General features: G+C 34.4%; 1 protein-coding gene across 2 annotated transcripts in view; it reads right to left on the reverse strand.

Moving 5' to 3' along the window:
* Window positions 1-12,819, reverse strand: part of CNTNAP5 (contactin associated protein family member 5) — a 414,934-nt gene that overhangs the window by 54,998 nt on the left and 347,117 nt on the right. For both annotated transcript variants that reach the window (XM_060687892.2, XM_060687893.2), the window contains exons 14-16: window positions 11,744-11,900; window positions 4,153-4,280; window positions 1,682-1,852 (exon numbers count right to left, since the gene is read on the reverse strand). In XM_060687892.2, the coding sequence (XP_060543875.1) occupies window positions 1,682-1,852; window positions 4,153-4,280; window positions 11,744-11,900 (456 nt within the window). The remainder of the gene's footprint in view (window positions 1-1,681; window positions 1,853-4,152; window positions 4,281-11,743; window positions 11,901-12,819) is intronic.

The raw sequence follows: 12,819 nt of genomic DNA on the forward strand, positions 1-12,819 counted from the left end.
ACCTAGGTGTGGCTATTTCTTACATGTATTTTGTCTGTATGTTTTGGATATAGTTTTGTCACCCAGCCTTTTTATTTTGGCCATAAATAAAAAGCTGTTACTTTTTGCAAGCCTCGTCTCACTCTCTTTGGCATCTCAGTGGCTCGTGGAAACTTCTGGGACCTTACAAAATGATGGTAGTTCATTCTTAGTTTGTTCAGCCTGATGAACAAACATCTCACAGAAAGGCCTTCTTTCATTCTAAATCCACAGCATAACACCCTCCATTAATAGACTACAACAGCAGATAAAAAGATGACTTAAATTGGTTTTTTCCTTTAACACAGTGGTCTCCAACCTTTCTGGCTTTGTGGACAGGAGGTGGTGAAGGGGAGGGGAGGGGATGGTTCTACGCAAACAGCAGGCATACGTTCTTGTGCGTGCAGCATTATTTATGCCCACCGTTCACACAAGTGGAGCAGAACTGCACATGCAAGCTGCACATGCCTGTTGCTTGTGTGTCCCAGTTCAAAATAGGCTGCAGCCAGATACTGAGCCAATGCCTGGGTGTTGGGGACCACTGCTTTAATAATAATAATAAACTTTATTGTCATTGTATGTGTATACACAGTATACACATACAATGAAATTTACTTAACACCCAAAGACCAGGTCCCACACACATAATCCCCAAACACACTCCCACCTACCACGATTCCCCACACCTAAACCACCCAAACATCCATACAACAGACCAAGTAGTACTGTCCAACAGCTCACTGATGGTGGCCCTTTAGTTCATTGTTCAGTGCAATTATAGCTCTGGGATAAAAATTATTCAGAAAACGTGTGGTCCGAGTTTTAATTGTTCTGTATCTTCTGCCAGAAGGCAACAGTATTAAGAAGTCTTTAATACTTCAGGCAGCAATTGCAATTTAGTTTCAAAGAGAGATAGCTTATTTGACAGGCCATTATGACACTCTGAGCATTCTGGAAACTTCCCCTTTCCTTATTGGTATGCCAGCTGCTTTCCAAAAGGATGTTACATAAATAGTACATAAATACTATTTATCATCACCTAAGAAGAGAAGGAGAGGCAATCTGCTGATAACTCAAATACTCTCTGTGAAAAGTAGCAATTTTGTGTGCTGCTTCAGATAAGAGAGAGATGCCTGGCAGAGTCGATACTGAGGCAAATAATATTATCTTCATTTGAATGAAATTCTTTGAAGAAGAATGTTTTTGTATGTATGCATGTGCACGTGCACACACACGCACACACACATGTATGGGAACGAGGGAGTTTGGGGTAATGGTTCAAGGCACTGAATACTGATTATATTAAAGGGTCTTAACCTCTCAACTTTTGGCATGTTATCTCCACTTTTAGGATTTAAAACACAGACACAAACTTCACAAATATTAAGCACTAAAGAAGGTACATGACTTAATCACAAAGGTGCTTTTCCAAAAGGCAACTGGACTTTCTTTTCTTTTCTTTTTTTTCTTCAAAATGTTTCTCTTCTTGGATGTGAAGCAAAACATTTTCAAGGAAGAAACTAAGAAAGTCCAGTTGCCTTTTGAAAAAATATCTTTGGGACAACCATGAGCTGGATGAATGAGTTTCTCCATAGACATTGTGTGACTTAATGAGATCTGCAGGAAAATAACAATACACTGCAATTTCAGTTAATAAACTTACAGCTTATTTCAACCCTGATGAAATCTTTCATTCCCAAATTTTCCAAAAAGACTCCAGACATTTTGGTTGTTTTGAAGAAGAAAGAAATGTCTGCTGTGAACTCGGCATGGAAAGTGGGGAAGAGAAGGTATGAAGCTTCGGTGCTGAAAGAAACTGCATTCCAGAACTGTCCTGCAAAGAATGACAAACTTCTCTATAGGTAAATGAAGAAGCAAAGAAATACTGTAGTCTTTAGCCAGAGTTCATTAAAAAAGAAAAATGAAACCTAGGTGGAAAAACATGTTAGGGTTTCTGTGTTTCAGGTATGGGCATCATTCATTCATTCATTCATTCATTCATTCATTCATTCATTCATTCATTCATTCTGTTACTTATCATGACAATGCATCCAAAGGAATGAATAAAAGCAAGCAAACAATAAATAGTAAAGAACTAATGAAAATGTAGATTTTTAGATGTATAACATAGAAATCATTTCTATGAAACAGACGAAAAGCTTTAGAGTCATTCTATGCCATGTTCAAAGTTTATTTTATAAATTGAAAGAAATGTATCTTGTGCTACTTCAAAAACCTGATGGCATAATGGTCAGCCTTGTTTTACTAGGCTAAAATCTCATAATTAGGATGCCATCACTGGGAGTCACCACATCGTGGACTACACTCACTAGCATGACCACAAACAGCCATTTTTGTGCACTGCTCAGGTGATAATTGGGAAACGCTTTTTTGTAAATACAAATGTAACATTTAGCCTGTGAAATTCATAACCTTTCCCATACAGTACATACACACAGTTGAAGTAGTAGCACCACAACTCCAGTGATAATCTTTCAAGGAATCATGAAGTTAAAAAGACAGTTTGTTAAGCACCCGTGGAAGTTTTGCAAAAGACAGATAAGTTAGGACAGCATAACCTTCTCTTACATTTGACACAAAATTCAAATTCTATGTTTAAAAAAAAACAATTAAAAACTGTGATGAAAAACCAGTGAAGCTTGTGAAGCTTTCCAGATTCATCTATTGGGCTGATGTACAGTATATAAAAGTACAGTAAATCTGTGTTCCTTGGAGAAAATGTTTGTTGAGTCTAGAGTAGATAAATTAATGACTTTATAGAGTACTAGGTTGCTGACCAAGAGAACTGAGGACTTCAGGGATATGATAAAGAAAAAAAAGAACCAGAGTTCTTCCAACTAAGGGAGGCAAAAGGTCCTCCATAGACCTTAATAGGGACCAAATTGTTTTTAAAGACTGAAGTGCTAAAAAAAATATTGGGAAGATTAAGTTTGTTGATAGCTTCATATTATTTTGGGTGATTAAAACAAAAACGCAAACAAACCTTTCACAAAATAAATAGGAATTAATATGGAAAATACATTTAAACCATTTCACAGAGAATAGCTTTACATATATTAATTCTCATATTTATCACAGAAAGGATGCATTGTGTTGGATTAATTGACCAATGGCTAGATTTGCACAAAACATAGTTCTACTGAAGAATAGGGGACGGTAGTTTTTTGTCCAATATGTTGTAGGTATCTAAGCACTGTCTTTATTGTATGAATCAAAGCATCAGGTTAAGATATAAATGTTTAGGGCAGTTCATGTTGTCTAAACATGATTATTGCATTTTGCTAAACATAAAATTTTATTTTCTCTGAACCCAGGAAATGTATAACTGCTGTGAAAAAGGCAAATCTCATACTAAGCATAATTCAGAAAGCATTTTTAAAAAGTTGATTGGGTACTTTTTAATTTGACAAAAGCAGAACTAAAGGAAAGCAGACAGAAGGATATAATTACATATATTTACATGGGGAAGGCAAATCCAGAACTTTTTCTCTTCTCATAAACATTTTCATACAATGAACTGAATTGTTGGGAGAAACAAGGAAACAAGGAAATGCAAAAGGAAGTCCTTCACATTGAACAAAATGGGGAATTTTGTACAGGAGAAAATGGTAACCCCCAACTTTAACCACCACAAGCAGCTTTAAAAGAGAATCATAAAATTTTATAGCCGTTAATTATTTCAACTACTAATGGGCAAGATGGTTGGATATTACTTCTAATTAATGAAGAGAACAGGTTCTCAGTATTAATTAGTTGCTGAAGGATATGAATGAGGAACTCCTAGTGTATTCATGTCTTGCTTATTCATTTCTCATATATATCTTTATACCCCCCAATGTGGAGACAGAAGTCTGAACAAGCCTTTAATTTGAATCTCTAGCACTCAAAGTCTTAACGCAAATTATTTAGAAAAATATGCTTCTTTAGAAACTGCACAATTCATTTCAGGAAACAATCAGACAATGCAATTATTAGAAGATATCTGTTATCACTAGTACAAACAGAACTCTGACACACACACACACACACACACACACACACACACACACACACACACACTCCAGCTTCTTATACAGCTTGTGCATAAGGATGCTGAAAAGAGCTGATACCCACTATCTCCATAGCAACGAAGAGGACCAATTCTCCAGGCAGCTTCAGAATTAGGTCTGTTCGTATCAGTGATGACTATCTGGTTCACAGGTAAATGTTCTTTAAAGGAAAGGAAGCCAGTATCATTGGTCCTACAAATAGATAAATGTGTAAAATGTATAGTAGGCTAGAAATCTTAAATAGTTTTGCATGAGAAATTATAAACATACAGATACCTATATATACAGTATATGTAAAGAGGGAGAGGGGGGAGAGATGCACATTTAGAGGGAAAGAGATATATTTGGATCCAAAAATGATGTTTAAAGTCTATTTTGTTAACAGAAATCTTCCTATTGGTATATTGAACATATTTTATACCTGTTTCACTCTGTTTCTCTCCCCGCCCCTGCAAATTGCCATATTGGAGTAAAATACATTCAGTCATAGTCCAAATGCAATAAAATAACATCTAAAACCCTTCAGCCTTAAAAATATATATATATACACTAGTTCAAATGCCTAATCAAAATTGTTTTAATATGGTGTCAAATTGCTAGCCTGATGCCTGACAAGTCTCTTTACTGAGTGCATCCCATAATTAGGAATCCTCCATCAAAGTGCTGAAAAGAATTTGTGTGAAAATACTAATAGGCCCTGTGTAAAGGTGTCCCTGAGCAACCTTATAGAAGAATAGGAATCTTGGAGGACAAGGAAGGCCAGGTCACACTTCATAAGCAATGGCTTCCATTCAAAGATAAGCAACACTTGAGTTACCAGTTATAACAACAAGATTGTTGTGCGGCCACAGATAGAAGTGAGTAGTGCTACCCATTTGCCTCCACCTTAGCAGAAGCTGGGTTTGTATAATTTGCTTTATTTGGTTACTAAATAAAATCTTTTTGTGGATTTTCAAAGTTCATTGACACAAATGTTTGTGTATCATATTGAAACAATAAGAAAAGGGGAAGGGAAGGGAAGGAAAAAGGAGAGAGAGGAGAGGAGAGGAAAGAAGAGGAGAGGAGAGGAGAGGAGAGGAGAGGAGAGGAGAGGAGAGGAGAGGAAAGGAAAGGAAAGGAAAGGAAAGGAAAGGAAAGGAAAGGAAAGGAAAGGAAAGGAAAGGAAGAAATTGTGTGAATGCTTATGTTGGTTTTTGACTGGCCTATTTAAGAGTATTTCTGAACACAACAATTATATAAATTGTTGCTAAGAATTTCTCAGAACTGAATTGTAAGAAATCTGGGGTCAGACATGTGCACTATATGGTTACAACATTCTGAGGTATGCATTATATCTGGAGGAATAGAAGAGATGCTGAAATTAATGTAAAGTTCACAACCTAGCTTTCAACATGCTGTACCAGCTGAAAGTTTTCAATGGTTTTCAAGGGTAGCCAAAGAGATTAATTCAGTTTTGAAGACTGCTGATATAGGAGATTTCTGTGGAATCCATTAAAGCAATCTTCAAAAAAAAAAAACTTTTAGGTTTTGGAAATTGGTTCGAGGGTTCCCCCCCCCCCTTTTTCCCTTTTTTAAAGACAATGCAAATGTCAATGAAACATACAGATAGTATGGCATTATACTGTATGTGCATATAACAAATGGCAAGTACAAAATAAACACAGGGGATATTCTATGCTCTGGCACTCAATATATTAATATTTCTTTTGACAAGAAAGATATATCTGTTTACTTGGGCATTTTTTTAAAAAATCAATAACACTGCCAAGCATTCCTTGAGATAGTGGCCCACTGCCATTAGAGAGATTTTGTGTTAATTTAAAAAAAGAAAACCTGTGGATGTTATTGTGGTCTTACTGCAAACTGATTTGAGACTTCCGGTGAAAATTGAACAATAAATCTTTTAATTCACAAAAAATATGTTTGCTACTATATTTGAAACATCTATATTAACTGTATGCTGGACAGATAATTCAAATTCATGGATTGTTTTTTCCAGAGCAAAAATGGGACTGCTCAATTGTTTTATTTAAAAAAAACAAAAAACAGCATAAAATTATGTAACATTGACTATCAAATCTTTCTAAGGCAAGTGGTAATATATTTCCTTTCCAGATCTTATTACATTTTTATATGGTTGGCATTTTGGTGGAGCACTAACTGTCCATCTAATACATTAGTAACTTAAAAATGGTGTCATACACAAAAACTATGCAAATTACAGATTTATGATCTATCTGGATTATTGACCAATGATCATAAAATTTATCATAAAAATATTTTATGATTGATCACAAAATAATAAGGGCCATAACATAGACCAAATAGCCTAAGCAGCCCATTTTTTTTTCCAGTCTTAAGTTAAATATGCGAAGAAGACAATATAACAGTAAGGAACAAATAATTATTTAGGAGGAAAGGTACTTTAAAAGACTTTATAGTTCTTAAAGCAAGCAAAAACTCAGCCTATCTATTATATGAAGTTCAGACCTGAATTTGCAAATTTTAAAATTCTGCAAAAAATCCTGAGCTAAAAACTCAGGAGGACAAGCTCAATTTTTGATTTAATAAAAAAACTACATTTTTTAATGCATCTGTAAATTCAGGGGAAAAATATATTGCACAAGACATTTGCATATGAATTAGAAAGAAGCCAAGATAGAAGAAATAAAGCAAGCACATTTAGAATGCAGATCTTTGAGAAATTGTGTTAAGGTCCATAATCCCTAATGAAGTTTTCAGAATAATTTGATTTAATTTTATTTATTTAATAATATTGATACTTTATATAAGCAATATTTTTCATGACAGAATTCCAGGTAACTCTCATCTAACAATTAACCAGAACCAAGCAGTCTTGAAATTAGCCAGGTGGCTGATCATGTATTTTCAGATCCTTGTTAATCCATACCCATAAAATATATGTGAACAATACAGAAACAAATTAACTTTCTTACATATTATCTATGTTTCAAATGTGCCCCAATAGTTCAGAACTTCATTAAATCTATGAACCAACATGTAAATTGCAAGTTCATAGCAGTTTTTAATATTTCTTTATAGTAATAGCAATAGCACTTAGATTTATATACTGCTTTACAGTGCTTTACAGCCCTCTCTAAGCGGTTTACAGAGTCAGAATATTGCCCCCAACAATTTGGGTCCTCATTTTACCCACCTCGGAAAGATGGAAGACTGTGTCAACCTTGAACCTGGTGAGATTTGAACTGCCAAATTGCAGGCAGTTAGTAGAAATAGCCTGCAGTACTATACTCTAACCACTTCGGCACTGTGGCTAATGTATCAGCCATATTGAAAAACAAATCCTCATTCTCTTGTATTTCAAGATGCTGCTTTGCAGTACTATAAACTGGAATATTCACAAAGTCCCCCCTCACTTGCATTATAATAGTTGGCAGGACACTAGTGTTATTCAATTTAATTTCCTCTCTTATAATATCCTTTGGGTATATTGCCTAGTTTTAAGTTAATGAAACCTCACTTGAATAGGTAGCCGCAACAGCATTTAATGAAATTTGTGATACAGTATATTATGAGAAATGTACTATCAGCATATGTCTGGTGATATGCAACTTGGAAACAAGCCAAAGAAAATATCTTCAAAAATTTTGAAAGTTTGCAAGGAGTGGAATGCAGATTATAAACATTTAAATTTTCCGTGTTGCTATGCAAGTTTTAAAAAGTTAAACCAGCATTACAAGTAAAGTACGGCAGCTAATTATATAATAAAGAGATCCTGGAAGATAATAGCATTAGAATCTGCCTAAATAAATCAACCCAACTCAATAATTATTCTAGCATCTGTTGTTTACGATAGAGAATAAGGTTAGTGTTAACAGAATAACAGAGTTGGAATGGACTTTGAAGGCCTTCTAGTCCAACTCCCTGCTCAAGCAGGAAGCCCTACAACATTTCAGACAAATAGTTCTCCAATCTCTTCTTAAAAACCTCCAATGTTGGAGCACCCACAATTTCTTGAGGCAAGTCATTCCGCTGATTAATTGTTCTGTCAGGAAATTTTTCCTTAGTTTTAGATTGGTTCTCTTCTTGATTAGTTTCCATCTATTGCTTCTTGTCCTGTGGTGCCTTGGGAAATAGGTTGACCCTCTCTTCTTTGTGGCAACCCCTTAGATATTAGAGCACTGCTATCATGTCATCCATAGTACTTCTTTTCATTAAACTAGACATATCCAATTCCTGAAATTGTTCTTTATAAGTTTTAGCCTCCAGTCCTCTAATCATCTTTGTTGCTTTTCTTTGTGCACTTTGTAGAGTTTCAATATCTTTTTTATATTGTGGCAACCACACTGGATGCAATATTCTAAGTGTGAACTTACCAAGTCATTATAAAATGGAACTAACACTTCACTTGATATTGATTCTATTCTTTTTGCCATTTTTTTCCCACTTTTATGGAAAAGAAATATTTTCCGTCAATTGAAGAGTATGTTTCTCTAGAATTCTCACAACAGCAGTTCAGGGATCTTCTTGACATTATCTAAAGTATGAGATGCCAAGTGTGTTTATATGAGTATCCTGCTTTTCTGTACATTTCTCTCTCTTGTGATCTACCTCTCATGATCTTGGCCTCCTGTCTTCTGAATAAAAATATCCTCTGGGTCTTTTTTTTTTTTTGAAGCATGGAGTTTGCAGTGTGATATGATGGGGAGGACACCATTAATGTATTCTATCATCTTGCAACTATAAAGGAAGGGTAGAACACCCCTACAATATTTCCAAAAGAAGAAGCTTTTAAATGAATAACAGAAGTCATTTGTGAAGAAAACTTTCAGGAGGATGTTTTCTAACATTGTATTAAGAAATAGGAAAAAGCCAAATATTGTACCAAATTATAGGCTGCACTTGCACAATCTGGTAACCTTCAGAAGTATGAGCTACAACTTTAAAATTCAGGACTAGTAATTCTACCACTACACTGAAGGCAACAGGCCAGTTTAAAACTACTGAAGACTATTAAGAAAAGAAAATGTCAAATTGTCTCAGGAGCAACTATAAAATTCTATCACTGTTTGAGGGATCCTTGGTGGTCTCTGAGCTTGGTTATTTTTCTTGAAGACATTTCATTTTCCAGATTAGTAACAAAACAATCAAGCTCAGAGAGCACCAAGGACCAGTCAAGTCAACCAGGAGTTACTAATATTCTCCTTTATTGCTATCATCACTGTATCTCTTAACAGATAAATTCCCTTTTTTCTCTTTGCTTTCAGAAATGACACAAAACTGCCTGGTTCCAACCTAGTTTTTTTTAAAAATGTTTTATTATATTTATAAGCACAACACACTCATTAATGTATTAAGTGTTATGTCTGTAACTATTGTATTATGTGACTTATGTTTTATTTGTAATTAATTTTAATGAATTGTTAGCTTTTTTGATGGCTATTTCCAAGCGGAAAATCAATTAAAAAGTACTTCTAGCAATGAGACAACCATTTTCTGTTTGCCTTTCATCTGGTTGTGAAAAATGAACATATCAAGGGAGAATTGGCAAATTAATTCAATAGAACAAACCCAGCTCAAAATACAGAAATTAAAATACATTCTCTGTGTATTAAACATTCAGAACTCAAACTCTTGTCTGTATATGAATGGAAGGCTGCATTAGTTTTTCTCTCTTTGACATTCTAATATTTTAAACTTTGAAAGTAGAGAGGTATTATAAAAATTTGTATAAATTTTGGAAAATTGCTCCTTAAAAATAAAGATCATCCAGATGTGTGTCAATAATCTGTTATTTGCTATACAATATGTTCTATCTAAAATATTCTCTCTGGATCAAGTTCATCAAATAATCAGTGCTCAATAATTAATTATGATTTTCAAACTTTCTAGGAAGTGAGTCTTCATTGAGGGAATGGAGATAAAAAAATTTCTAAATACATTTTTCTAACTGTTTTAAGTTCCTTCCCCCGCCCTAAAATATTGAAAATGCTATATGCTTTTTATTTTATTACAGCAGGGCTGAGCTATTTCCTTTCTAAATTGAAAATGCCAAATTGCTTTAGCCTATGAAAGCCATTCTGTGCTCACACAATTTTAACTACGGTCTTTTGTTCATTTTCCAATTTTACTGTAACCATTTTTCTTACTTCACCACTGATTTAAACTGCATTGGTATAACTTTTCTGTAATATAGGTCAGGTGTAGTGCAGAAAGAAAAGATGATTTTTTTTTTCAAAGTGCAAGTTTTTGAGGAAAAAAATTAAAGTTTCTATAATTTATTTTTTCTTCAGCCTCCATTTCACTAATACAAAATTAAAAGTTTTTCATTATTATCATTTTTTTTAAAATTTGATTTATATGCCGCCCTTCTCCGGAGACTCAGGGCGGCTTACAATGTGCTAAGCAATAGCCTTCATTCTTTTGTATATTTATACAAAGTCAGCTTATTGCCCCCACAACTGGGTCCTCAATTTATCTACCTTAGAAAGGATGGAAGGCTGAGTCAACCTTGAGCCTTGGCGAGATTCGAACCTGCAGTAATTGCAGGCATCTGGTCTTAATAACCAGCTTAATAACAGGGTGCCTTAGACCACTGTACTACTGTACAGTGTACTACACTGTACTACCAAGCATGTATGTATCATTAGTACAGAATTTGTGTAATTGTTTTATTACAAGACTCAGAAACCTATTGCAGTTATGTAAATTAATCATATGATGGACAATAGGATCTTTCTAAATATGAAAATATTCAAAGCAGGAGGCCAAACTAGATTCTACAGTAGACTGAAGAACAGTTTATTTCAACTTCATCATCTTAAATCTGCAAAGGTATAAGGAACATCTATATAGTAGAGTGAGGTTGGAAGAGAATTAGTTGATTTTGCAATTCTAATTTATCAGTGACAAAATTAAAAGAGCATGTTAGACAATTTTATAGATTTGAAATTGTTCTTGAGATCAAGCACTTCTCAAGAATATTATCCTTAGTCATAAAGTTAAAGGATGGCTTACTTCTCTAATTTAAGTTCTCCAGGGTTGGAATTCAAATTGGAAACACAATTTGAAGGCCACCATAAAATTTATTTAGACATTAAACTTACGGAATGCCTTAAAGAGGCATTTATATTATATATGTTTTGTGAGGTTTGGAACTCTACATTCCCCAGTTTGCATGTCAAACTTATGACTGAAAAGTAAGATACACAAAAAAATAAACTTTATTTCCATCTCATGTTAATTCACCTCAACCAATTCAAAGTTAGTTCACCTGTTGCCTTTTATTAGTGATACAATAATTCAGCCCCTCATAAAGGAAGTCCCAGAGACAATCTGGTCTCCTCTCTTCTACCAGATTATATTACTATCCCTAACATAGTCAAATTTTGTCTTGATACATGAGAGTGAAGCACCAAATGTTGATCCATAAAATTACTTTTCTTTGATACCGTCAACATTTTATATTTTTTCTCTCCTTTTTTCCTGTTTTTAAGTCTTTTAACTTCCTGTCATTTTTTTTAACAATGCATGTAGAAGTTCATGTATATACAATATGTGCATATGTACACACACAGTGGTGAAAGCCTGCAATAAAGTTTACCAACCACCTTTCATTAAATTCATAATATATTTCTATATGAACAATAACATAAATTAGAATGCACAGTTACCATTCTTCTCTGTCTGCATCACAGTTACAAAAGTATCTCAGATCCACACAGCTTTCTTCTAGACCACAAGCACATTGTTGGATTCCTGGAATTGATCCTCCCCAGTAAGGATGTTTTTCGTTGGCACGACCAACCCACCAAACAAATGGAATTCCATCTGGTGGAAAAAAGAGAGAAGATCTGCCATAGGAAATGTGAAAAAAGCAGACAATTCAAAGAAATGAAACGGGTAAACCTATTTCTTTTATCCTATATGTCCTATCACTGGTAAAATGATAGGAAAGCAAATGGTGACTTTGGATTTATCCCCAAAATTTTCTGTAATGTAGACATGCTGAGCATATGTAACTTTATTTGGAGGCTATCATTTTTGTAGTAACATATTAAATATCCCACAATCAGATAGGTAAGATGGAAGCATGATAGTGATAAAATGATATTTGCAGGCATTTCTATTTCTTGCTGGGATCGGTGTCTTTTTTTTCCTCTCTTCTCTTGTAGGTGTGTATCTCTCTGATTAACTTATGTGTACTTATGAATAATTAAGAAAGATCCCCAAAGAGACAGGAAAACCAGCTATAAATAAAACACACACATGCAAATTAAGGGCAGGAGGGAAGAGATTATTTCTATAGTTTAATGTTTAATTAGCTTTCCTGTATAGCAGCTTGTTGATATTTCTCTCCATGATGCATCAAAAATGTTTTGGACTTCTTATAAAATTTGTCACAAACAGACTCAAAGGATAGTGGATACATAATGTATACAAATTTCCAAAGGTGAACATGTTCTTGGGGTCTTGGTGGTCTCTGAATTTAGTTTTGAACTTGATGTCATTTTATTACTGTGCAAGCTAACACCATTAATGTTTTGCTATAAAGTGAAATTCAATGGTTGTTTATATCTAGTTGATTATCCTACGAGCCTTGTGTTGTGAGGTTATTCCTTCTTCTTGGTTGATCTGATTTTGCTCCTGGTTCCTGCTTATCTGGCTGATTGGTAATGTGCGTGTGATATGGAAGGATGTGCTCAGGACTGTTTCCTTTGGCCTTTAGCTGTTCCTTTCTGAATGGTTT

Source organism: Pantherophis guttatus, chromosome 1 (assembly GCF_059756535.1).
Source record: "Pantherophis guttatus breed Tessera chromosome 1, ASM5975653v1, whole genome shotgun sequence".
Taxonomy (NCBI): Eukaryota; Metazoa; Chordata; class Lepidosauria; order Squamata; family Colubridae; genus Pantherophis; species Pantherophis guttatus.